A 25,187-nucleotide genomic window follows, 5' to 3' on the forward strand; every position below is an offset into this window, starting at 1 on the left:
CAGAGAGTCCAGGCTGAGACAGTTTTTCTTGTCATTCCCTCTTCACCAGGAGTAGATTTTTTTCTGCTTTAATCTTTCCCAAATTAGATACGGGCAGAAAGTCTTCCTTGACTGGCACAGCTGTAATCTGCTGTTAATTCCCAAATGCCGGCTGCTTCTCCAGTGCGTTGCTTTGAGGGTTGTCCGGAGACCCCTTTTCAATGAGGAACTCCCAGTGCAGCATTCTCTGGCAGATGTAACACCCCTCCCCTAATCTTGGCCCCTTCCAGGTTCCAGGTCTTACACCTCTTCCAGGTTCTTTCTGCTGGGCAGCTGTTTATGCTGTAGGCAGTCTTCTTGGGCAGGTTACTTTCAAATGAGCCGAGCCTGGTTGCCTCCCAAAGCACCCCGTAGTGCTTTAGCCCCAGGAAACTTTGCAAGTGCAGGCCACATTCTGCTGCTCTAGGTGGTTCACACCATTCCACCTGTAGATTTACTTTTCCTGCAATAGTGCCCACAAACTTTAAGGGACACGTGTCCAGTGCTCCAAGTGGTTCTGTTGCAGTCCTTCTTTCCTTCCTTGACTTTTGGTGGAGGGTAAATGCATAAGGCTTTTTCACCTTTCTCTAGAAAATTCTTACTCCTAATCTAATGTCAATCTCCTTGTCCCTCACATGCCCAGCTTCCTCATTCTCCTCCAAATCAATCCAACAGCCACTCCTGCTGATTTTACCTATAAAACACAGCATGTATGTTTCCAATTCTTTCCATTTTTACAGCTACCATCTTTATCAAAATGGAAGAAGGTCCAAAAAAAGTTGCAGAATGGCGTTTCAGTGAAAACACAACTATGCAAAATCCTAGAATTTCTCTGAAGCATTTGTCTACGTGCTCACCGCAGCCATTTCCTGAAGCTCTGTCAGTCCAACTTGACTGAACGTCAGTCTAGATCCTATTTCCCACTTCAGATGCTGAGTTGACCTTTGCTCCTTCCCCCACCCTCACCTCTGCCTTTAAATACATCCCTTTCTCTGTCCTCTGGTACTAAAATGGTTATGGAGAATGGTCCTAAACCTGATTTAAAACTTTGTTTAACAGATTTAATAGATTCAACAACTCAGTTACTTGGCAAATTGAAAATCCAACTAATTGATCACAGGGGAATTTTTTTTTTTAATTTATCATTTGGTAATTACTTTTCAGGAAACTGGTGAGGGAATAGTTCTTCCGACCAGCTAACCTAGAGGCTCCAAATAGGAAAAGGAGTATATCAAGGCTGTATATTGTCACCCTGCTTATTTAACTTACATGCAGAGTACATTATGAGAAACACTGGGCTGGAAGAAGCACAAGCTGGAATCAAGATTGCCGATGACACCACCCTTATGGCAGAACCTGAAGAGGAACTAAAAAGCCTCTTGATGAAAGTGAAAGAGGAGAGTGAAAAAGTTGGCTTAAAGCTCAACATTCAGAAAACTAAGATCATGGCATCTGGTCCCATCACCTCATGGCAAATAGATGGGGAAACAGTGGAAACAGTGTCAGACTTTATTTTTTGGGGCTCCAAAATCACTGCAGATGGTGATTGCAGCCATGAAATTAAAAGACAATTACTCCTTGGAAGGAAAGTTATGACCAACCTAGATAGCATATTGAAAAGCAGAGATATTACCTTGCCAACAAAGGTCTGTCTAGTCAAGGCTATGGTTTTTCCAGTGGTCATGTATGGATGTGAGAGTTGGACTGTGAAGAAAGCTGAGCGCTGAAGAATTGATGCTTTTGAACTGTGATGTTCGAGAAGACTCTTGAGAGTCCCTTGGACTGCAAGGAGATTCAACCAGTCCATCTTAAAGGAGATCAGCCCTGGGTGTTCACTGGAAGGACTGATGCTGAAACTCCAATACTTTGGCTACCTCATGTGAAGAGTTGACTCATTGGAAAAGACCCTGATGCTGGGAGGGATTGGGAGCAGGAGGAGAAGGGGACAACAGACAATGAGATGGCTGGATGGCATCACCGACTCAATGCACATGAGTTTGAGTGAACTCTGGGAGTTGGTGATAGACAAGGAGGCATGGCGTGCTGCGACTCATGGGGTCCCAAAGAGTGGGACACGACTGAGCGACTGAACTGAACCTAGAGGTTTGTCAAGCCATTATCCCCTTTTGATTACACTGAGTCACTGTTGCCTCTAACTGGTTTCCCTACATTCATTCTGGTGCCACTCCCATCAACCAAGTCCCTTCCCCACACAACAGTCCCAGAGATCTCTTAGCAAAAAAAAAAAAAAACACCCAAGGGGAAAGCAAGCTGACAAGCTTGCACTGGACTCAGAATGGAATCCAAAAGATCCTATCGAGGCTGTGCAGACCTGCTGCTGCCCATCTGGCCAGCCACTGGCCTCTCACTCCCCACACTCCTAGCACACTGCCTTTCTCAGAATTCTTCAAACACCCAATTCTTTTCCTGCTAACTGCTTTCACACATGCTATTGCTTCTTCTTGAAATGTATTTCTTCTCATTCTTTATCTGCCTCCTACTGATCCTTCAGGTCTCAGCTCAATCTCACCTTTTTTTCCCCCTTATGTGGAAGTATGAAGTACTAATTTTTTAGATATTAGACAAGAACAGAGCTAAAGAATCCAATTTTATTGCAGCACTGTAAAAAATACCCCTTTACCACAGTGTAAGATTTAAATGCATATGCACAAGGGTACATATGATATAAAATGTAGTGAGGTGGCTGCTGCCCTGCCAAGTACTTCCAGTCCCTACTTAGGTCCTATTGCTGCTGCTGCTGCTGCTAAGTTGCTTCAGTCGTGTCCGACTCTGTGCGACCCCATAGATGGCAGCTCACCAGGCTCCCCTGCCCCTGGGATTCTCCAGGCAAGAACATTGGAGTGGGTTGCCATTTCCTTCTCCAATGCATGAAAGTGAAAAGTGAAAGTGAAGTCGCTCAGTCGTGTCCGACTCCTAGCGACTCCATGGACTGCAGCCTACCAGGCTCCTCTGTACATGGGATTCTCCAGGCAAGAGTACTGGAGTGGGGTGCCATTGCCTTCTCCGGGTCCTATTTCAATACTGGTCAATCTCACTTTCTCAATGAGGTTCTGTGACTTAACTACTTAAATTAGGTCCCCATATTATTATCATGTCAGAGTGCCCTGTATCTTTCATAGTGTTTACCGTCATTTGTACATAAACATTTATGTGTATTTTTATTTATTTCATGTTTCTCTCCCTAACTGGATAGTTAGTTCTGTGAAGACAGGGAGGGCCAGGTTACACACGTGTGAACAGATGAATAAATCAATGAGCATTTTCTTAAATTCTTGTATATCTATAAAATTATACAACTGCAGAGGAATTCAGTATATCATGGTACCTTATAATTAGATATGGACTTAGACAAGAACCTTTTTTTAAAAATGGAGTATAGTTGATTTAAGGACAGCCCCTAACAACATGTTCATGGAGTTAGAAATTAACTTAGCAAAGGAAAGACAATGCCCCACCAGTTCCTAAATGTATTGATCTGTAAATGTATCACCATATTCTGCAACTAAAAGCTCTGAGGCTTTTAAAGGGTAAAATGTTTCTGAAGAATTACTCTGGACAGGAAAAGGTGCTAGAACAATGTGATAAAAATTATAAATTTAAAATCACGATGAAATTAAACAGAACAAAGTTAACACAATTGTTTGAGATGATATCAGAGGAAGAAAAAATGAAATATATTCTACTGACCTTGCGGAAGCTGCAGCACCCCTGTGCTTATGCCTGAGACCAAGTCACCTAACACATACTCTTTGAATTTGTATGCAGGCAACCACTTGGTTATGGGGAGGAACATGTAAATGATATTTCGTATTTTCTTAGGAGTACATCTGGAAGGACAAAGAAATAGATAAATGAGAACCATTTCTGTAGAATTCACATCAAGGCATTTTCCCTTCCTTATATTTTGGAACAAAAAGGAAAAATTCAAACTGGTGATGAGGGTGATTTTTCTATTCTGCAGAGATCAGAGAGAATAGCTGCTTATTATTTTTTTTAGAAAATAGGAACATCTGAATTGGGTCCACTCTAACACTCCACAACTGACCATGAAAAATAAGAAAAAGTTAGTTTCAAAATAGTTGAGATATCCCAGAAGCCATTATTTCAATAGGTGAAATCTTTAATGTGCTTTCTGTGTTGATGTAAAGTATGGGAAGTACTTACCAATTGAGTTAACTTTTGATTGTGGAACCACTGACCAGCACCTAACCACTTAGTTTTCCCTTTTCTTTTTTTTTCAAAAACATCTTTATTTTGTGTTGGGGTATAACCGACTAACAATGTGGTGATAGTTTCATGTGAACAACAAAGAGACTCAGCCATACAAATATATCTAAGTTTTCCCTTATAAAATGAAAGGAATTCACACAGGTATTATGAGCTTTATAAACATGTGTTCAATGCTTTAGGGTCTTTGATTAGGTAAACTCAAAACACCACCGTTACTGTAGCTGAGTCTATGCCTGGCTGTCTTGCTTAGGTGGAACACCGTGGTAATAAAACCAAGGCATTGTTTTTAATCCCTGGATGTTTTAATTAACTTTGATACAGAGACTGTATTATGGGCTTTGGCCAGTCATCTTGCTGGTCGATGCCTGTAAGAGTATAGACAGATGAATTCCATTATCACTGTGACAGTCTCAAGTCCTCTTGGTGACAAGGAAGCAATTTATTCCATTTAAAAGGATAATGCATTGTTGTGAAGTGTTAGTCGCTCAGTCATGTCTGACTCTTTGGGACCCCATGGACTGGAGCCCACCAGGCTCCTCTGTCCATGGGATTCTCCAGGCATGAATACTGGAGTGGTTTGCCATGCACTTCTCCAGGGGATCTTCCCTACCCAGGGATCGAACCCAAGTCTATTGCATCTCCTGCACTGGCAGGTGGGTTCTTTACCACTAGTGCCACCTGGGAAGCCCATGCATGGTATTTTATATAGTGTCTTTAGTGATTAAAAGTACTTGGTAATTAGATGTAGAAGGATATTGGAAGCAAAAATGTAAAGCAACTATGACAAGAGCAATGAATCTGAGTAAAACAAACTAGATTTGATAGCAGTCTCCCTGTTTAGAAAACTGAGATATTAATACTAGCTACATTTATACAGTGTTTTCCGTGTGCCTTGCACTGTGTATAAATTAATAAATTTTAACCCCAGTAACCCAATGATGTAAACACTATTACTATTCCCATTTTTCAGAGGAGGAAACCAGTGCACAGCTGATAGGTGGTTGGGATTAGGATTAAAACTCAGGTAGTCTTGACTCCAGTGTATGTATTTTTAACCTCTCATGATGTCATACCTAGAGCACAGGGTCACTGCGAAGCTTAAATGAACACAGCACAGGAGCTGTGGTCTCAATGGTTCAGGAGGCAGCAATCAGATAGTTTGCACAATGAGGTATGCAATCAGGCACCAAGGTATTATCAGTCTCAGGCCTGCCACATTACTGTATCCGTGTTTTCAAAATGAAGAGTCCCAAGACACTGAATGTCTTTGATAGCTTCAGTTGGGGACTTACATTCATAGATTCAAGGTGTTGGCACTAGAGTAGAAGCAGGAAAAAGACTAGAGTGGTTGGAACATTCCTGAAATGGAAGAGGTGGACATTTTTTCAGTAGGGGGAAGGATCAAGCCATTTTACTGAGGGGCTTTGGAGGAGAGTTGACAGGTTAGGAAGACAATGAGATCCTATGTCCTTCTCCTGGCTGGGATCTCCCCAGCTTCACAGTCACTGAAAGCAGTGGATATTTTAAAGGTGTGTGGAGAACTGAAAAGTGGATTGTTTATATAAACCTTTATATGACATAAGGCATAGCTGGAATTTCATATGGTGAAATGCATAATAAAGCTTGTGTTCCATCAGATATCTACCACTGAATGTAGATGTGGACATCGGAATGAACCATGTGGACAGCTCTGCAAATCACGAGTGTTCATCATTTGTTTTTTCCTCTACATCATAGATTCTCTTTGTACATTTGACCTTGCTTCTCTCGTAACTGAATGAGAGAATAAAGGAAACAGGCTGAAAGAACATACGTGAATGCCTGTTTCAGCTTATCCCCGATGGAATCCGAAACCTTGTCCTTCTTGTGCAATCTTTCTTGGAGGACTGGATGACTAAAGATAGGTCTTTCCACATAGTACCGCTTGGTTGCTCCAAGGATTTCATTTTCTTCAGCATGATCCATAGTACTCTGAAATTATTCATCAACAGCAGGAGACAAGCATTTCCTGAGTGTCACTAAGGGAGAAAATAAAAACTCTATTTCAGATGCCAAAATCTTACAGATGATTGTTTCCTACCATCTCTTCCTGGCAGTGTTATTGTAAGTTCTCTAATGACTTTTTCATCTTTGAATACCCAGAGCACCAAACCTAGTGATCTAGACAGAGTAGGCTCAAATAAATGAAAGGAAATTAAGGTCAGTAAAAAACATGACATTTCTTCCCAGGGCAATTAGTGGGTAATGTATATACTTTAAACAAAGGATTGTATTAAATTCAGTGGACAAATATTGCAGCAATTGGCTCTAAGTCAATATTAAGGAAACAGCGAATTAGGCTGACTCTAACAATTTATGTGTCAAAGAAACAGAAAAAGGAGCAAGACCAGTCCTTAACTGACTCCAAGTTTCTTGAAGGTATATTAGCCTCCTTCCCAATTCTGTACTCACATATGGTTACTCCTTACATTATTCTGTGGTTCAGAGCTGAGGCTTCTATGCGTGAGACTATTAGGATGACTGATATTTCTATACCTACATCTATCTACCTACTTATCTACATAATGAACACTACTCATATGAGTAAAAGAAATGTTTAAGGAACAAAACCCCAATATGCTTCTGCACAGAGGAATATGTTAACTGCAGCTTTATGACAGTGAAAAATCAGAAAAAAACTAAATGTCTACATAAATTTTTATATAGTCATAAATTGAACACTACACAGTAATTTTAATAAATGAACTAAATCTATATATGTCATCATCATAAACCTCAAAAACATAATTTTCAATAAAAGTGTATGGAACAGATGGGTACTTCAAGAATGGAAGTACTTAAAGTTTAAAAAACTTACAAAGCAATTATGTATTTTGTTATGTGCCCATATGTAGTAAATGTATAAAAGCATGCATGACAATGATAAACACTAAGATCAGGATGGTGTCACTTCTGGAGAGAAGGGGAACAGAAAGGGAGCTTCGACTGACAGTATCTGCAATGTTTAGTTTGTAAAAAAAGAACTGGCACAAATAGAGCAAAATGTTAAGATCTGACTAAGCTATGTGGTAAGTAAACTGGTGATTGTGGTTGGTACATGATTCTTTGCAGTTGTAAATTTGAAAGATATATTTTATAATAAAAAATAAGTGTACAACAACTAAAGCCATGGGTCCCAACTGAAGGAAGTAAAGGGCAGAGAAGTTGGGGGTTAGCATGCTTATGCTTAGTCGCTTCAGTTATGTTTGACTCTTTGTGACCCCACAGACTGTAGCCCACCAGGCTCCTCTGTCTATGGGATTTCCCAGGCAAGAATACTGGAGTGGGTTGACATTTCCCTCCCCAGGGGTTAGCAAGAGTTAATGGTTAGGTGCCAGTGTGGTAACTGCAGGTGGGTGCTGGATTACTGATGCTGACCAATACAATTTGCTCATGGTGAAAAGTTCAATATTCATCAAACTGAAATTACACTCAAATTTAAATCATGTTTGTGTGACCAATCAGAAAACATCACACAAAACAAAAGCCTAGGTCCAAGAAGGTTGAAAATTTAAAAGTCTAGAATAAAGAGGAATTCTAGCAGCAAATGCAACCAAGTATCAGTACTGATGATATGAAAAGATAAGCCTGAAGAAAGAGGATTCTGCGGCACAATTTGACTAAGACTGTACATCTTTTGTTTTAGAGTTTGCAAGACTGGCTTCTCATATGACTTTTTATTTATTATTCCAGGAACTCATCATAATACACAAGAATGGCTGGGCTGAGGTATGTGGGTGGGTTTATAGACAGCAACACTGCCACTCTGCCTCCCTTCTGCCCCCAACTCCTCCAGAACATCATGCAATGGTGACATAGAACCATCTGCAACTCAGGCCACCTACCACGCTGCTTCCAGCCTCTGTGCCTGTGCCCAGAATTACATTCACTCTGACAAGGAATGCTGTTTCTTTTCCCTCACTCTCCTTCCATTTCCCCTACATCCTAATCATCTTTCAAAAGCCAGGTTTTGTTCTTTGCTTTCCTGAGTCCTTGCTCACCTCTAATCTCCCATGAAGTGGGTCTCTACTCACTGTTATGTATAATATCCTATCTCTCCCCTCTATATAATCATCGGTTTCCTCTTCTAGACTGTAAATCCCTCGAGACAATACCCTGAATTCCCAGGACCCAGCTCAGTCCTTGTCTCACTGATGAACACACACAGTCTTTGTACTGGTGCATCATGGTTATTGATAGTGTATGTCATTCTTCCTCTCTGTACTTCACATTATAGAAGACTAAGATTACTCTGACATTTTTATTTAATTATTTTTCTGGAGACCTCTTCCTTTATTGTCTTCTAGCCTGTCATAGAAAGATAACTTCTTCCTTCACATAGCCAAAGAGAAAAAGATCAGGTAGATCTGAGAGAGGTCTCATAATATGAATCCCTATTGCAAAAATCTAGTTTTACCACTGATTTTACTGTTACTCTTCTTGAATTTGCCCAGTTGTCAATGGGATGAATTGCAATGAATTGGGATGTGTTATCGTAAAGTGCAGTAGTGACCAAACTTGCCCTCTCACCACAATGTTCTGGGCAAGGTTTTAAAGGATTGGTGTCTGGCCTCACTCTGAGCCTCCTGAATTAGGGTCCCATAGGTGAGGTCTGGACAGTGAGTATTTACTTCACAGGGGTGTGGGCATGGATCCCTGTACCTGAGTACAGCAAACTGCTTTGAAGCTTTCAGTGCAACACAATAGGTCATGTTAAAGTATAGCAGAAGAAATAAAACATTTCTAAAATATTAGACATCCTTATTTTTATTCTCAAAAGTCCTTTGGCTCCCCCCAACAGAAATTCCTCATTTACACCTATTACTATGAAGGTCATTTATCATTTCCTCATTTCTCTTCCTCCTAGAACCTCAAAATTCTTTCTACCTCCTTAAGCATGGACAGAGGAGCCTGGCGGGCTACAGTCCATGGGATCGCAAAGAGTCAGACACAACTGAGCATGTATGCAGGCTCAGGTTCATTAAGCAGGGTAATTATGTGCATGTTTTAAATGTTCCCAGGAAGATTCAAAACATCTTTTGACTCTGGCTTTCAATTCTCCCCAAACTTGGAATCTCCTGAGGTGCTTTTTAAAAACTTCAATGATTGGGCTCTATACCAGACCAATTAGCACAGAGCCTCCCAGCAGAGCCTCTGGGAGGTGGGGCCCAGACATCTTTTTTAGCGCATCCTAAGATGAATCTTGGAGAAGGCGATGGCATCCAACTCCAGTACTCTTGCCTGGAAAATCCCATGGACGGAGAAGCCTGGTAGGCTGCAGTCCATGGGGTCGCCAAGAGTTGGACATGACTGAGCGACTTTATTTTCACTTTTCACTTTCATGCATTGGACAAGGAAATGGCAACCCACTCCAGTGTTCTTGCCTGGAGAATCCCAGAGACGGGGGAGCCTGGAGGGCTGCCGTCTGTGGGGTTACACAGAGTCGGACACGACTGAAGCGACTTAGCAGCAGCAGCAGCAGCAGCAAGATGAATCTAATGAGCAGGTAAAGTTAAGAACCACTGGTTTATAACCTAAGACAGACATGTATATGAAAAAGACATCAGAAAATCACAAATAAATATTTGAAAACAAAGCCAATTAGGAAGCTCTTAGGAAATTAATAATGAATCAGTGACATGATTAAAGACAGATGAGATTTTTTTAAAGTAAATTTTATAAAATGACATGTTTGCTGTAATTCAACATAACATTATACATATATATATACACACACACACCATGATATAATATACTTGCTGAAAAATACATGAAGTAAGTTATGAAGAGGAATGTGAAATATAAGGAGATGATTTAGCAGTAAAAAATGTCTCTTTGCATTTGCCATTTTCGTTCTGGGCACTGGTTCTCAGCCCTGGCTGCACATTGGAATCATCTGACTCTACTGCCACCAATTCTGATTTAATTGGTCTAGGAGGCAGGCAAGGATTGAGATTTAAAAGCTCCCCAGGTGATTCTTACTGCATAGTCAAGGTTCAAAACCACTGACTTAGGAGATGGCAATATATACACTCACACCTACCTATCAAACCAAACAAAAAGAAGGAAGCTGAATAGGGTATAAATAAATTGTGTGCAATGCATTATATTATTATCTTTGCTTATGTGTATCTTTGAAATACTTAATAAAAACTTACAAAGGAGAGAATTATCAAGCTTGGGTTTCTACAGAAAAGTCTTATTTCTATTCTTATATTCTCACAACAAAAGGGAATTGTGTATAGGTGGGCAGTGCAAATGCTAACATTTTATGAAAATGCTAAAGAAAACTGAAATCTTAGTTATTACAAACATTCCATTCAAGTTTTAAATTAAGAGCAAATATTAAAAGAATTTAGACCCCAAAACATTAGATGAACTAGGAAAGCCTTAGCTATGTACTCTCTGCAGAGTTGCCAAATAAATTATAGGATGTCTAGTTAAATGTGAATGTCAGATAAGTAACAAATGGTTAGTATAAGTATGTTCCAAATATTGCATCCTTATATTAAAATTTTATTCTTTATCCCAATTTAGTTACAATTGAGTATCTTATATTGTCCTTTGCTAAATCTGGTAACAAATGGCAACCCACTCCAGTGTTCTTGCCTGGAGAATCTCAGGGACAGGGGGGCTTGGTGGGCTGCCGTCTATGGGGTCGCAGAGAGTCGGACACAACTGAAGTGACTTAGCAGCAGGTCAGGAAGAGACACAGAAAAGAGGGGATTCTCAAACTCTTTTGAGGTTTCAGGATCCTGGCTACAATTTTTGTCCTCCTTGAGATATCTATTTGGAAGTTCAAAGATGTCTCAACTGAGAAAGGAAAAGGACTGCTGGGAAGAGTAAAGAAGAGGATGTTATAATGAAAGATTGTCCTTTGGGGGAACTTTGTATGCTCATCACAAGAATTAAATAACTAAAGCCTTGAAGGCTATCAATAACCACTTTATCAGAAGAAGAGGTTATATATCAGAAGAGAGGCAAAGTAACCAAGGGACCAAGGCAGGAGATCAAATGACCAGATGATTATCTGACAGATAATGAGCTTCCAGTATGTGGATTATCATTATAAATCACCAAGTTGTAAAACTAAGTATATAAACCCTCACATGAGTAAAGTTTTCTGGATGGATCTAAGGAACAAGCCTTCTGACAGAGTCTCCAACAAAAATGCTAATGACAGAAAAGCAAATTGATCTTCGATGTAGAAGCCCTGTTTTTCAAAGCTATGAAAGAAGGGATTTAAAAACAATTTAGAATACCTTCCAACATTGATTTCTAGATCTGAAAGTAATTTTGTAAACCATCCAGTTTAACTTCCTCACTGTGTAAATCTGAAAATGAACTCATCTACACTCACTTGACTTATCCCAAAATATTTTCAAAATGAAAACCTTGCTTCCTATTCAAAGTAGTTTTAAAAAGCACACATATTTATAAATAAAAATGTAGTGACAACATTTTTAACTTCAAACTAAAAGCAAGAATCAGTTGCTTGCCAATAATGAAGCTTCACTATGGTTTTGTGGAAGATACTCCAAATTGAAGGTTGGGGTAAGGGTCTGGCCCTAGTTCTGCCTCTCAAGCATTCTGAGCTGTTCTATGATATTATCATAGGGTCAACTAGACCAGTCACAACAAACTTGGAAGCACATTGAAATGACAAGGAGAGCTTAAAAGACCACAAATTTCTCCTTGAAATCACAAGGAGAACTTAAAATACCTCTAGAGATTCTGATTTAGTAATTCTGGAGTCTGTATTTTTCACAGCTCAGAGAGAAAGATTATAGTTCAGAAAAAATTTTTCTTTCACTTATAACTTTTGTAATCTTCTCTTTAAAGGAATTTGGAAAAGCTGCTTCCTCTTTTCTATACCTCTGGGACTTTTAGCATAACCAAGATAAACTCCCTGCTTTTCCTTATTAATGATCATGGATTAATTGAAGTGGCCCAACATGTGGAAAGAGCCAAAGGCCCAATAATCCCTGCAAGCTGGTCCTGAATGCAGACTGTAAACTCTGTGAGGACAGCGTGATTGTCTGAACACCTAACACAAAGTAACATGCAGCTTGCGGCCTGAATGCTCTCGGAGTGTTTGTGAGTGGTGGGGGCCATGGTTGCTGGAGGATATAGCCTGTGGCTCTTCCCATCCTTTCTCTCTTCTTTTGTAATTATCCACCCCCCATTCAATTCCTAGGCCAAAGGATTTTGCATTCTGAGATGCAACGGTATGGAAGGCTTTGGGTTCAGAAGGACTACGTTGGAGGCTGGAACTGTCATTTCATAGGTGTGTGCATTCTGCAAGCCTTCATTTGCTTATCCATAAGTGGCAGTCAGGAGCACAGGCTGTAGATTCTCTCAGACCAAAGTTCCAGTCCTGGTGTTCCCTCTTGCTGGGACATCTAGCAAGTTACCTGACCTCTCTATAAATAGAGTGACCCTAGTCCCGGCTTATGCTTGCTGTCCCAGAGTAATTATCACTTCCAAAGTGTCCTGAGCTGGAAAATAAATTACATTTCCTTCAGATTCTTCAGCTATACCACTTGGATAAAATCATTATATATCTGTGAAAATAAATTAGAAAAAGTTTTGGGCTTCCCTGGTGGCTCAGTGGTAAAGAATCTGCCTACCAATGCAGACTGATTGACGCAGACCAATGCAGACCAATTCGGACCAGATTGATCCCTGGTCTGGGAGGATCCCACATGCCGATGAGCAACTAAGTCTGTGTACCACAACTGCTCAGCCTGTGCTCTAAGAGCCCAGGAGCCGCAACTACTGAGCTCACGGAGTTCACGACCTAGAGCCTGTGCGCCACAACAAGAGAACTCATCCAGTGAGAAGCCTGCTCACAGCAAGAGTTGCCCCCACAAGCCACGTATGGAAAAAGCCCGCTTAGCAACTAAGACCCAGTAAAGTAAAAAATAAATAAATAACAAAATTATAAACGTAAAAAGAAAATGTTTCTAAAGTACTTCAACTGGGGCCTGGCACACAGTAAGTGCTCAGTAAAAGTGACCATTATTATTGCTACTTTGAGCAGTGTACCTGATTTCCTGTAATCTCCTTGCTCATTTGTAAATGGCGATAATGATTTTCTTCTGTCTGCATTTAACTGTCATTTCGAATCACCAACACATTCACAAGGTTCGAAAATTCATGTGTAAGAAGCATTAAAGTGACGTTATACTACCATTCCATGGCTGGGAGGCAATCACGGTGTCAGCTTCTTGTGTCTTCCCAGAGATATTTTCTACACAAGCAGATATAAATATATGGTCTTCTTCCTACAAACAGTAGCACGACTTACACCATTCTGCACCTTGCTTTTTTCACTTACTATATCTTGGTGACCTTTCCATATCAGTACAAAAGAGCTTCCTCATTCTCATGTTTTTTAAAACAGTCGCAGAGTGTGCTGTTACATGGATGTCCCATAATTTGCTCGGCCAGTCCTTGTAGTGCTGCACTGAAGCTTAGTGTAAGAATTATGAAACACTTACAGCAAGACATTCAGTATTTATTATTTATAATTACTATTATCTTTTAAATTTTATTTATTTTTTAATTGAAGGATAATTGATTTACAGAATTTTGTTGTTTTCTATCAAACATCAGCATGAATCAGCCATAGGTATTACACATGTCCCCTCCCTCTTGAATCTCCCTCCCTTTTCCCTCCCCACTGCACCCCTCTAGGTTGATACAGAGCTCCTGTTTGAGTTCCCTGAATCATACAGCAAATTCCCATTGGCTATCTATTTTATACTATTACCTTTTAACTGAACCTCACTCACCTTTATTTCATATGCTTCATTTCTCAAGTCCTTGGGTCTCCATCTATTAATCTGCTCAATGCAAATCTACTTAGTCCCTACTTATATGTTTGGCTAAAATTTACCAGTTGGCTACGCTTAGAGATTAAAAAACTCAGGAACATGGCCTCAGGGACCTGTCATCTAGGGTCTCTGCAATCTATATCCTTTAAAGAATTTCTTACAGGTGGGTATGCTGTTGCTGAGGCTGCTAAGTCGCTTCAGTCGTGTCCGACTCTGTGCGACCCCATAGACGGCAGCCCACCAGGCTCCCCTATCCCTGGGATTCTCCAGGCAAGAACACTGGAGTGGGTTGCCATTTCCTCCTCCAATGCATGAAAGTGGAAAGTGAAAGTGAAGTCGCTCAGTCGTGTCCGACCCCATTCCAGTACTCTTGCCTGGAAAATCCCATGGATGGAGGAGCCTGGTGGACTGCAGTCCGTGGGGTCACAAAGAGTCAGACACAACAAAGTGACTAACACTTCCATTTTTCACTTGTTTATCATTAGACTACTTAGGCTACTTCTAATTTTCTGCTATCACAAGTGAGATTTTGTTCTTCAATCTCTGTGAGTTTATGTGTATAATGGTAATGAAACACAGTCCATATTTAAACAATGTTAATGGTAATAAAATATAGTCCATATTTAAACAATGTTAATGCAGGGAGGCCTGGCATGCTGCGATTCATGGGGTCACAAAGAGACATGACTGAGCAACTGAACTGAACTGAACTGAATGCTCTATTTAAGTATTGGACAACTTACAAAGTGGGTACATAAAAACTACAAATTGACTTAAAATATTATAAATGAGAGATAGTTATGTGAGCTCCTTATATATATACAATGATAGTTAATTATAGTATAACATTTATTGAGACTGAAATTGAAGAATCTCAGCATCTATATAAGGCAGGAATTATCCACGTTTTTCAGATGAAGTAATAACAGCCTGGGTTGGAATCTAGAACTGCTCACTGCAGAAACCATGCTCTTATGCTATGTTGCTTCATTAATTGTGCATCAGACTTATAATATCAAAATATTTATCTACTTCTATCTAAGTTATATTAATTACAGGCATATGCTCCCACTTGTGATCTGTTGCTTATGGAACATTGTGGTCTTAACCAAATTAGAAGCAAGACTAGAGCTCAAGGAAGGCTTCAGTGAGGATACTACCTGGAAGTAGCTCTTGAGGGATGGATTGTTGCTGTTCAGTTGCTCAGTCATGTCCAACTCTTTGTGACCCCATGGATGGCAGCACATCTGGCTTCCCTGTCCATCACCACTTCCCAGAGCTTGCTCAAACCCATGTCCATTGAGCTGGTGATGCCATCCAACCATTGCATCCTCTGTCGTCCCCTTCTCCTCCCGCCTTCAATCTTTCCCAGCATCAGGGTCTTATCCAGCAAGTCAGCTCTTCACATCAGGTGGCCAAAGTACTGGAGCTTCAGTTTCAGCATCAGTCCTTCCAATGCATATTCAGGGTTGATTTTCTTTAGGATTGACTGGTTTGATCTCCTTGCAGTACAAAGGACTCACCAGAGTCTTCTCCAATACCATAGTCCAAAAGCATCAATTCTTTGGCACTCAGTCTTTTTTATGGGCCAACTCTCACAACCATACATGACTACTGGAAAAACCATAGTTTGACTATATGGACTTTTGTTGGCAAAGTAATGTCTCTGCTTCTTAATACGCTGTCTAGATTTGTCATAGCTTTTCTTTCAAGGAGCAGGCGTCTTTTAATTTCATTGCTGAAGTCACCATCTTCAGTGATTTTGGAGCCCAAGAAAATAAAGTCTGTCACTGTCTCCATTGTTTCCCCATCTATTTGCCATAAAGCGATGGGACTGGACGCCATGACCTTCGTTTTTTGAATGCAAAGTTTTAAGCCAGTTTTTTCACTCTCCACTTTCACAATCATCAAAAGGCTCTTTAGTTCCTCTTCGCTTTCTGCCATAAGGGTGGTGTCATCTGCTTATCTGAGGTTATTGATATTTCTCCTGGCAATCTTGATTCCAGCTTGTGCTTCATCCAGCCCAGCATTTTGCATGATGTACTCTCCATATAACTTAAATAAACAGGGTGACAATATACAGCCTTGACATACTCCTTTCTCAATTTGGAACCAGTCCATTGTTCCATGTCTGGTTCTAACTATTGCTTCTTGATCTGCATACAAGTTTCTCAGGAGACAGGTAATGTGGTCTGGTATTCCCATCTCTTTAGGAATTTTCCACAGTTTGTTGTGATCCACACAATCAAAGTCTTTCTTATCAATGAAGCAGAAATAGATGTTTTTCTGGAATTCTCTTGCTCTTTCTATGATCCAACAGATGTCTGCAATTTGATCTCTGGTTCCTCTGCCTTTTCCAAATCCAGCTTGAACATCTGGAAGCTCTCAGTTCATGTATTGTTGAAGCCTGGCTTGGAGAATTTTGAGCATTATTTTGCTAGTGTGTGAAATGAGTGCACTTGTGCAGTAGTTTGAACACGCTTTGGCATTGCCTTTCTTTGGGATTGGAATGAAAACCGACCTTTAAGTGAGGCATGTGATTATGCACTGAGAAGTGAAAGGTAAAATTAATGGGACCTAGTCACAGAATGGGCTTCCCTCGTAACTCAGCTAGTAAAGAATCTGCCTGTAATGCAGGAGACCCCAGTTCAATTCCTGGGTTGGGAAGTTCCCCTGAAGAAGGGATAGGCTACCCACTCCAGTATTTTGGGGCTTCCCTGGTGGCTCAGATGGGAAAGAATCTGTTTGCAACACAGGAGACCTGGATTCGACCTCTGGGTTGGGAAGATGGCCTGGAGGAGAGCATAGCAACCCACTCCAGTATTCTTGCCTAGAGAATCCCCATGGACTGAGGAGCCTGGCAGGCTACAGTACATGGTATTGCAGAGTTGGACATGACTGAGCGACTAAGCATCACGCAGCACAGTAACAGAATACCAAAAGTACTGGTAGAAACTTTTTTTTAGGTAGTCAGTGGAAATGAAACTGGAGAGGTTGAACAGGATGTGGTCTTAAAGGATCATAAAAAGCAGGCTACACATTCCAATTTGAAGCCATGTGCTCTAGCTATTTGACCATATTTCCATCCTCCTTGTGCTATACAGAACTACTGATCAAACCCACCTACTATGAGACAATTAGTCAACTCCACTAAAGATACTAATCATCCAAGCACTAGTTTTCTATGACTTCTTAAGGTGATAAATTGCAAGATTTATTTTCCAACTAGGAACACATGAAAGATCATTAATACTCAGAAGATATGCCTCTAGAAACTTCTTTGGGATAAAAAGCTCAGTAATTCATATTGGTGCTTAAGTTTGAATGACAGATATTTTAATAAGCAAGAGTTCTCTTTAAATGAAAATGGAAGAACAATATACTGGTTTACCAGTCTTCTTTAAAAAACATAATACAGACATGGTGAAAATACAAGTATTATGGAAGGACTAATCACAAAAATAAATGGTTGTCCACCCCTCTTCTCCCCAACTCCAGCTCTATTCCCTAAAGCAAACTTTTTCTTAAAATAGTTTTTTTGTTTTTAGTTCTGGTGGGCTTATTTTTAACTCTAAATCAGCTTTTCTCAAAAAGAGTGTTATTAGTATTAATATTTGGGGGGGACATATGTGGAACTGTGCTGTGCATTTAGCATGTTCATCCCCAGTACTAAATGCTAGTAGCGCCCTCCAGTCACTATGATACATTTCCAAATCTCCTTTAGGATTGAGAACTACTGCTCTAAGTAATATATGGCTATCTTTGATTTACTGAATTTAGATATTATCTATGAGTGCTTACCACGAAAAATGAATATTTAAGTCTCCTTACTCCCTACTATTTTTTTCTAGATTGTATTACATTTTAATTTGTTTACTTATGTAATCAGTATAGGCTAAAACATTCTATTCTTTCCTTCTGAAATTTCTATTAGACATCTACTGGAGCTCATTATACCAATGTGTCTTTCAACCTATGACATTTTCCATCTTTTAATCTCAACGGGTTGATCTTAGGCAGTTTTCTCAGATTTGACTTCCGGTTCACTGATCTTCCTTTGGGTAATATGTTGTTTAGTTAATACATTAACTAAAAATAATCAATGTCTGTATTTTTCATTTATTTTCTTTTTAAAATATGCTGTTCTTTTTATGCACTGTTTTTTTTAAATTTTGTTTTCTATTCTTACCCCTTTAACAATTTTTTAACACAATTATAACTTTTTTCATATATTTCTTTTATTTTTGATTCATTGGGATTTGATTCTTCTATTTGTTTTGTTTGTTCAAACTCCCTCACTACTGTTTATAGGTTTTTAAAATTGTGAGCTCGTATTAAGTGGGGGGAAGTGAGAAGAGGTTCCATGTTTCCTTGTGCCTGAGGGCACGTCTTCCTTCCAGATCTAAATGGCATAATTCCATCTCTATATCTCAGGATCTGTAACCTCCAGAGAAACTGCTATAGTTGTGCTGGGTATAAACTTGCACTAACTGCTCTTCTAAATGATTTTCTGCATTCTTCTGGTAGTCTTTATTTTAAAGTTGACTATTTCCAAATAGGAAAAGGAGTACGTCAAGGCTGCATATTGTCGTCATGTTTATTTAACTCATATGCAGAGTACATCATGAGAAACGCTGGGCTGGAAGAAGCATAAGCTGGAATCAAGATTACCAGGAGAAATATCAATAGCCTCAGATATGCAGATGACACCACCTTTATGGCAGAAAGTGAAGAACTAAAGAGCCTCTTGATGAAAGTGAAAGAGGAGAGTGAAAAAGTTGACTTAAAACTCAACATTCAGAAAACTAAGATCATGGCATCTGGTCCCATCACTTCATGGCAAATAGATGGAGAAACAATGGAAACAGTGTTAGACTTTATTTTTTTGGGCTCCAAAATCACTGCAGATGGTGACTGCAGCCATGAAATTAAAAGACGCTTACTCCTTGGAAGGAAAGTTATGACCAACCTAGATAGCATATTACAAAGCAGAGACATTACTTTGCCAACAAAGGTCCATCTAGTCAAGGCTATAGTTTTTCCAGTAGTCATGTATGGATGTGAAAGTTGGACTATAAAGAAAGCTGAGTGCCGAAGAATTGATGCTTCTGAACTACGGTGTTGGAGAAGACTCTTGAGAGTCCCTCGGACTGCAAGGAGATCCAACCAGTCCATACTAAAGGAGATCAGTCCTGGGTGTTCATTGGAAGGACTGATGCTGAAGCTGAAACTCCAATACTTTGGCCACCTGACGCGAAATGTTGACTCATTGGTAAAGACCCTGATGCTGGGAAAGATTGAAGGTGGGAGGAGAAGGGGACGACAGAGGATGAGATGGTTGGATGGCATCACTGACTCAATGGGCATGAGTTTGAGTAAACTCTGGGAGTTGGTGATGGACAGGGAGGCCTGGCATGCTGCTGTCCATGGGGTTGCAAAGAGTCGGACATGACTGAGCAACTGAACTGACTGACTGATTTACTTATGTATTTCATTGTGTCTTATCCTTTACTTTTGTGTGTTTGTACTGAAGAGAGGTCTGCATGAGTTAGTTTAATACCCCGGGTTGCTAGATGTCTTGTTATTATAACTATGTGAATATAGTTCATTACTGGTTCTGGCTACTGAACAGAAGTTACTTAGTTCTTCCTAAAGTCATGATTCTTAAAGTATACCGATTACTTTTTGTTTTTAATTTGCATCATTTTTTTTTTCTAAGTCTGGTACAAATCTGCCAGCCTAGGATTGTACTGGGGGAATAACACTCTTATTTCACATCTTCCTCCAGTTTTACTTTCTGCTCTCATTTTGCTGGAGCACATCCTTAGGTAATTGTTTAAGAAAGGGTACTTGGAAGAAAATTGTCTGAGTCTTTGAAGATCTGAAAATGTCCTCATTTTACTTTCACACTTAATAATTTAATTGGCAACAGAATTTTAGATTCAAAATCATTTTCCCTCATAACTTTGAAGGCACTGCTCCATTGTAGTTTAGCGTCCTATTCAGTGATGAGAAGCTTAAGATCAATCTTAAGTGACTTTATTTTCTCTTTCTAGAGCTCCAATAGATTGAAGTTGGACATAATGAACTATTTTCTATGTTTTTTATCTTTTCTAGCATATATAGTCTCCATCTCTTTGACATTTGGTTGTTCATTCCAGGAGACTGCTTAAACTTTATCTTTCAGCTGCTCTATTAAATTAATTTCAGTAATTACTTTTTAAAATTTCAAGATCTTTTTTGTCTGTTTTCTGATTATTACTCCTTCTTTATAGAATTATATTTTTGTTGTATGGAAACAATATATTTTTAATCACTCTGAAGGTACTCAGATTTTTTTTATTTTTAAAAGTTATTTTATATATATTTTTCTTTTTTTGATAGTCCTTATACATTTTTAAAAAATTGAAGTATAGTGATTTACAGTGCTGTGTTAGTTTCAGGTGTATGGCAAAGTGATTCAGTTATATATATGTTTGTGTATATGTATATATATATGTATTTTTTTACATTCTTTCCTATTATAGGTTATTACAATTATTGAATATAGTTCCCTTTGCTATACAGCGGATTCTTATTATTTATCTAGTTTGAATAACATATTGGGTGGGCCAAAAAGTTTGTTTAGGTTTCCTGTAAGATATTATGGAGAACCTGAACAAAACTTTGGGTCAATCCAATAATAGTGTCTATCTGTTAATCCTAAACTTTTAATTTATCCCTCCCCTCCTGCTTCCCCTTTGGTAACTCTAAAGCTATTTTAAACAATCTCCCCTCTAACATTAATAACTGTTTATCTTGGGGTTGTTTTTTTCATACTCCTACATATGTCAGATTATTCTTGGTTTTATAAATATATATGTGTGTGTGTGTGTGTACATGTGTGTGTATGTGTTATATATACAAAGACTTTATTGACTTTTCTGATTAACTGGGGTCACATTCCTTCACTATCTTGTACACAAGTGTTTCAGGACAGGATTCTTCCCTGAATGGAATGGTGATCAGGAACCTTTGCACAGCAGAGTAGGCTCTTCAACTTCTAGTTTGACTTTAGTGTGAGGAGGCAAGAGCTGGCCTTCAGACTAGAGTTCACTCCCTTTTCAAATGCCAGAAAGAGAAAGGATTTACTCCATAATGCCAAACTCAATTAGAAGCGCTGCTCACCCTAACTAACCCATAAAAACTCCATCAAGCTCTCTGCTTTCAGGCCCCCTTGCTCATGCCTGCTCTCTGTCCTTGCTGACTCCATGCCCTGAGTTTCTTTCTAGAAGGTCATTCTCCCTCCCATGGTGGTCCTTCCCGCACCAATTTCCTGATTTTGTTTCATCAATAACTTGCCCCCACTCTCTTCAGGTTCTTTCTATTATCTGCAAAATGTCACAGTCATTTAAAAAGAGTTATAGGATAGAGGGAAGGCAAATGCCTGTGCCTAGGATGTTATCTTTCATCTTTAACTTGTTTTTTTAATTTGCAAATTTGGTGATTGTGTGCTAAATTTTATATAGTAAATATATTTTTTAACATAAAATATATAGACATATTTTATATTATGACATTATGAAGAAAAATTTGAAAGTATTTACCACAAAAGGGTAAACAGAGGTTATGTTCAGAATTGTGGGTAATTTTATTTTCCTTTTGTCCGTACTTTCCAAGATTTCTATGGTAGACACATAACAAACACAATAAAAGTAAGTTTTAAGTGCTGGTAATAGGAGCTAAATGTACTTTCTGTACATTTAGGAGGAGGAGTCTGCAAGCACAGGAGACATTTGCATTTGAGAGGAAAGCTGAGACTTATGTTTAGAGACCTCAGAGAATTCCACATTCGAGAATACCACTAACTGAGAGATGGACATAGGTGAGCCGCTTGACTGTAAGCATAAGCTACCAAGATTATGTTTCTGTTACCTGCTTCACATACAACCCTAGGAGGCAGGTACTAATTTCTCCACTGCCAATTAAACATATCAGGCCTCTTCAGATATGTTCTCTATTGATAGTTGAAATCAAAACCACTACTGCATAAATCACACACCAATGTCATCTACAGGATCCTGGTGAAAGTGAAAGTCGCTAATTTGTGTCCGACTCTTTGAGACCCCATGGATTACACAGTCTATGAAATTCTCCAGGCCAGAATACCGGAGTGGGTAGCCTTTCCCTTCTCCAGGGGATCTTCCCAATGCAGGGATTGAACCCAGGTCTCTCACATTGCAGGCAGATTCTTTACCAGCTGAGCCAGCAGGGAAGCCCAGGTACATAATGACAATGATTGAAGTGAACCAGGTAATAAGTCTATGCCAATCTTGAGAGCGCATGCCAAGCTCGAAGTGGTCAGCACTAATCAGCTCTTACTGAATGTTGGCTTCCATTTTAAACTTCCTTCATAGTGAGGTTCAGCTGACATACAGTCAACAGTACAGACCAGTACGTTGTTTAATGTGTTTTATCATGCAAGGAGATCTAATCAGTCAATCCTAAAGGACATCAACCCTGAATATTCATTGGAAGGACTGGTGCTGAACTCCAACACTTTGGCCACCTGATGCAAAGAGCTGACTCATTAGAAAAGACCCTGCTGCTGGGAAAGACTGAAGGCGGGAGGAGAAAGGTACGACAGAGGACGAGATAGTTGGATGGCATCACCGACTCAATGGACATGAGTTTGAGCAAGCTCTGGGAGGTGGTGAAGGACAGGGAAGCTTGGCATGCTGTAGTCCATGGGGTGGCAAAGAGTCAGACATGACTTGGTGACTAAACAACAACATGTCCAGGCTGCACCCTATTAAGATAGCACTCAATGCACCATGTATGGGAGATGCAGGCAACACAGGATCATGGGCTGCAAGCCCACACTTACTAACACATAGCAGCTGGGGTACAATTTGCTTAAACTTTAGAAAATTTGAGAATAAATGTATAGCAGCTCTAAGCCCAACAGCAGAGAGAAAAGAAAAAAATTAAGAGATCCATGGGCCTCCTTCCTGCTTAATGCCTTTCCATCTTTTGTCAACTCATGTCTGTTTCTCTTTACTGATCTGACAGTCACACATACACAGTTTTTTTCTTCTTTTAAGTATTTTGGAATATGAAGGGCAGTGGGAGGGGAAAAAAGAGAAAGATAAACAGAAATTTCATGGATTACAGTAACTTCTGTCTTTAACTTGAAGAATAAAGTGTGAACCTGAATTGAATTTACAATGTAATGGCAACAAGATTAGGTCCCAACAAATGATGAAGGTAGACAATGTGCTCTTTTTTCCCTATCCCAGTTCTGGTAACTCGATAGTCTACAACTACTTGAGAAGGTGTGAGGATCTTTTTTTTTTTTTTTTTTTTTTATCTCAGTTTGGTCACAGAAGCTCACATTTCGGCAACCATCAATGTGATCATCCTTATCCCTTGCTGACACCTTCTCCTCAACCCCAGAAAGTCACAGATCACCTCTAGGAGAAACTTTCAATAGGCTAGTAAACACAGGCATGGACACGAAGAGACGAGAGATAATTGTCCCTGGGGACCTTCAGGAACAGCTAATCATTTTAGAGGGGCAGAGTTATATCTAATTCAGCCATCAAAATGCACAAGGTGCTGAGAACCTGCAAAGCGTCGTGGGAATACTGAAATGGCGAGAAGGCACAGACTCTTCCCTGAATAAATTTAAATTGCTTGATTTGGACTGCTTCTTAGAAAAGTGTGTATAGGCTTGGTTACTGTGGAGTGTATGTAATGCTGGGCTAAGCCACACAGGAAACAGGTTTTACCAGTCTGCTTTTCTATCTTTAAGTTACACCATTTTATTTTATTTTTTTGATGTTCAAGCTGGTTTTATTTTTTTAATTTTTTTGAAAAAGAAAACAAAATTTATTTAAGAAGAGATATGACATTTCCTTAAGTATCTTTCGCAGAGGTTTCTGTTTTTTCCACATAAGTAATTCATCACATATTTCATTGTTAACATTTAAAATTTGCCAACCAATAAATGTTGACATTCTGGTAAGAGAGGAGCTGGTAACACATTGGAAGGGTGTTATTTAAAAACAGTTCATATTAAGTTACACCATTTTAGAATCAGTTCTTAATGTTGATTTAACTCAGGGATTCTCAACCTTGGCTGGATATTAGCATTTCTTGGGGGGTGGGGTGGGGTGGAGACGGGCTTTTAAAAAATAGAGATGTCTGGCTCTGCCCCAGTCCAATTAAATCAGAATCTCTGACCCAGTGTATATACATATTTTAAGTAAATTCTACATGTGATTCAGACGTGTGGGACTACATAGTAGTAGTTGAAAACCACTGATCCCTATGACACCCTCATTTTATATAAGAAAAATATGGTCCAAGGAATTTAATTTGTTATTCGCCCATGTACCTAGTTAAGGGCAGATCTTGGATTAAAACCATGATGTCCATTAATTCACTAATCTAATTAATGTGTATCAGTGACATTCTAAGGGCTCCCCAGGTGGCACTATTGGTAAAGAATCAGTCTGCCAATGCAGGAGATGCTAGAGACGTGGGTTCAATACCAGGGTTTGGAAGATCCCCTATAGTAGGAAATGGCAACCCCATCCAGTATTCTTGCCTGGAAAATTCCATGAGCAGAGGACCCTGGAGAGCTATAGTCCATGGGGCCACAAAGAATTGGAAATGACTGAGCACATCCAGCAATGACGTTGTAGGGGTGCGACCAGCTACCTGCTGCTGCTGCTGCTGCTGCGTCTCGTCAGTTGTGTCCGACTCTGTGCGACCCCATAGACGACAGCCCACCGGCCTCCCCCGTCCCTGGGATTCTCCAGGCAAGAACACTGGAATGGGTTGCCATTTCTTTCTCCAATGCATGAAAGGGAAAAAGTGAAAGTGAAGTCGCTCAGTTGTGTCCGACTCTTCGCGACCCCACGGACTGCAGCCTACCAGGCTCCTCCGTCCATGGGATTTTCCAGGCAAGAGTACTGGGTGGGTGCCATTGCCTTCTTCGGACAGCTACCTAGTTGTGACTCAACAATAAGGTAAGTCAAGGGACTTCCCTGGTGG

General features: G+C 39.8%; 1 protein-coding gene across 1 annotated transcript in view; it reads right to left on the minus strand.

The window, feature by feature from the left end:
• The window catches only part of SLC26A5 (solute carrier family 26 member 5), a 41,460-nt gene extending 35,095 nt beyond the window's left edge, over positions 1 to 6,365 (minus strand). Inside the window, exons 1-2 of the mRNA XM_061413892.1 lie at positions 6,083 to 6,365; positions 3,727 to 3,866 (exon numbers count right to left, since the gene is read on the minus strand). Coding sequence (XP_061269876.1) covers positions 3,727 to 3,866; positions 6,083 to 6,234 — 292 coding nt within the window. The 5' untranslated portion in view covers positions 6,235 to 6,365. The remainder of the gene's footprint in view (positions 1 to 3,726; positions 3,867 to 6,082) is intronic.
• Between the last annotated feature and the right edge of the window lie 18,822 nt (positions 6,366 to 25,187).

The sequence above is a fragment of the Bos javanicus genome, chromosome 4 (assembly GCF_032452875.1).
Source record: "Bos javanicus breed banteng chromosome 4, ARS-OSU_banteng_1.0, whole genome shotgun sequence".
Lineage (NCBI taxonomy): Eukaryota > Metazoa > Chordata > Mammalia > Artiodactyla > Bovidae > Bos > Bos javanicus.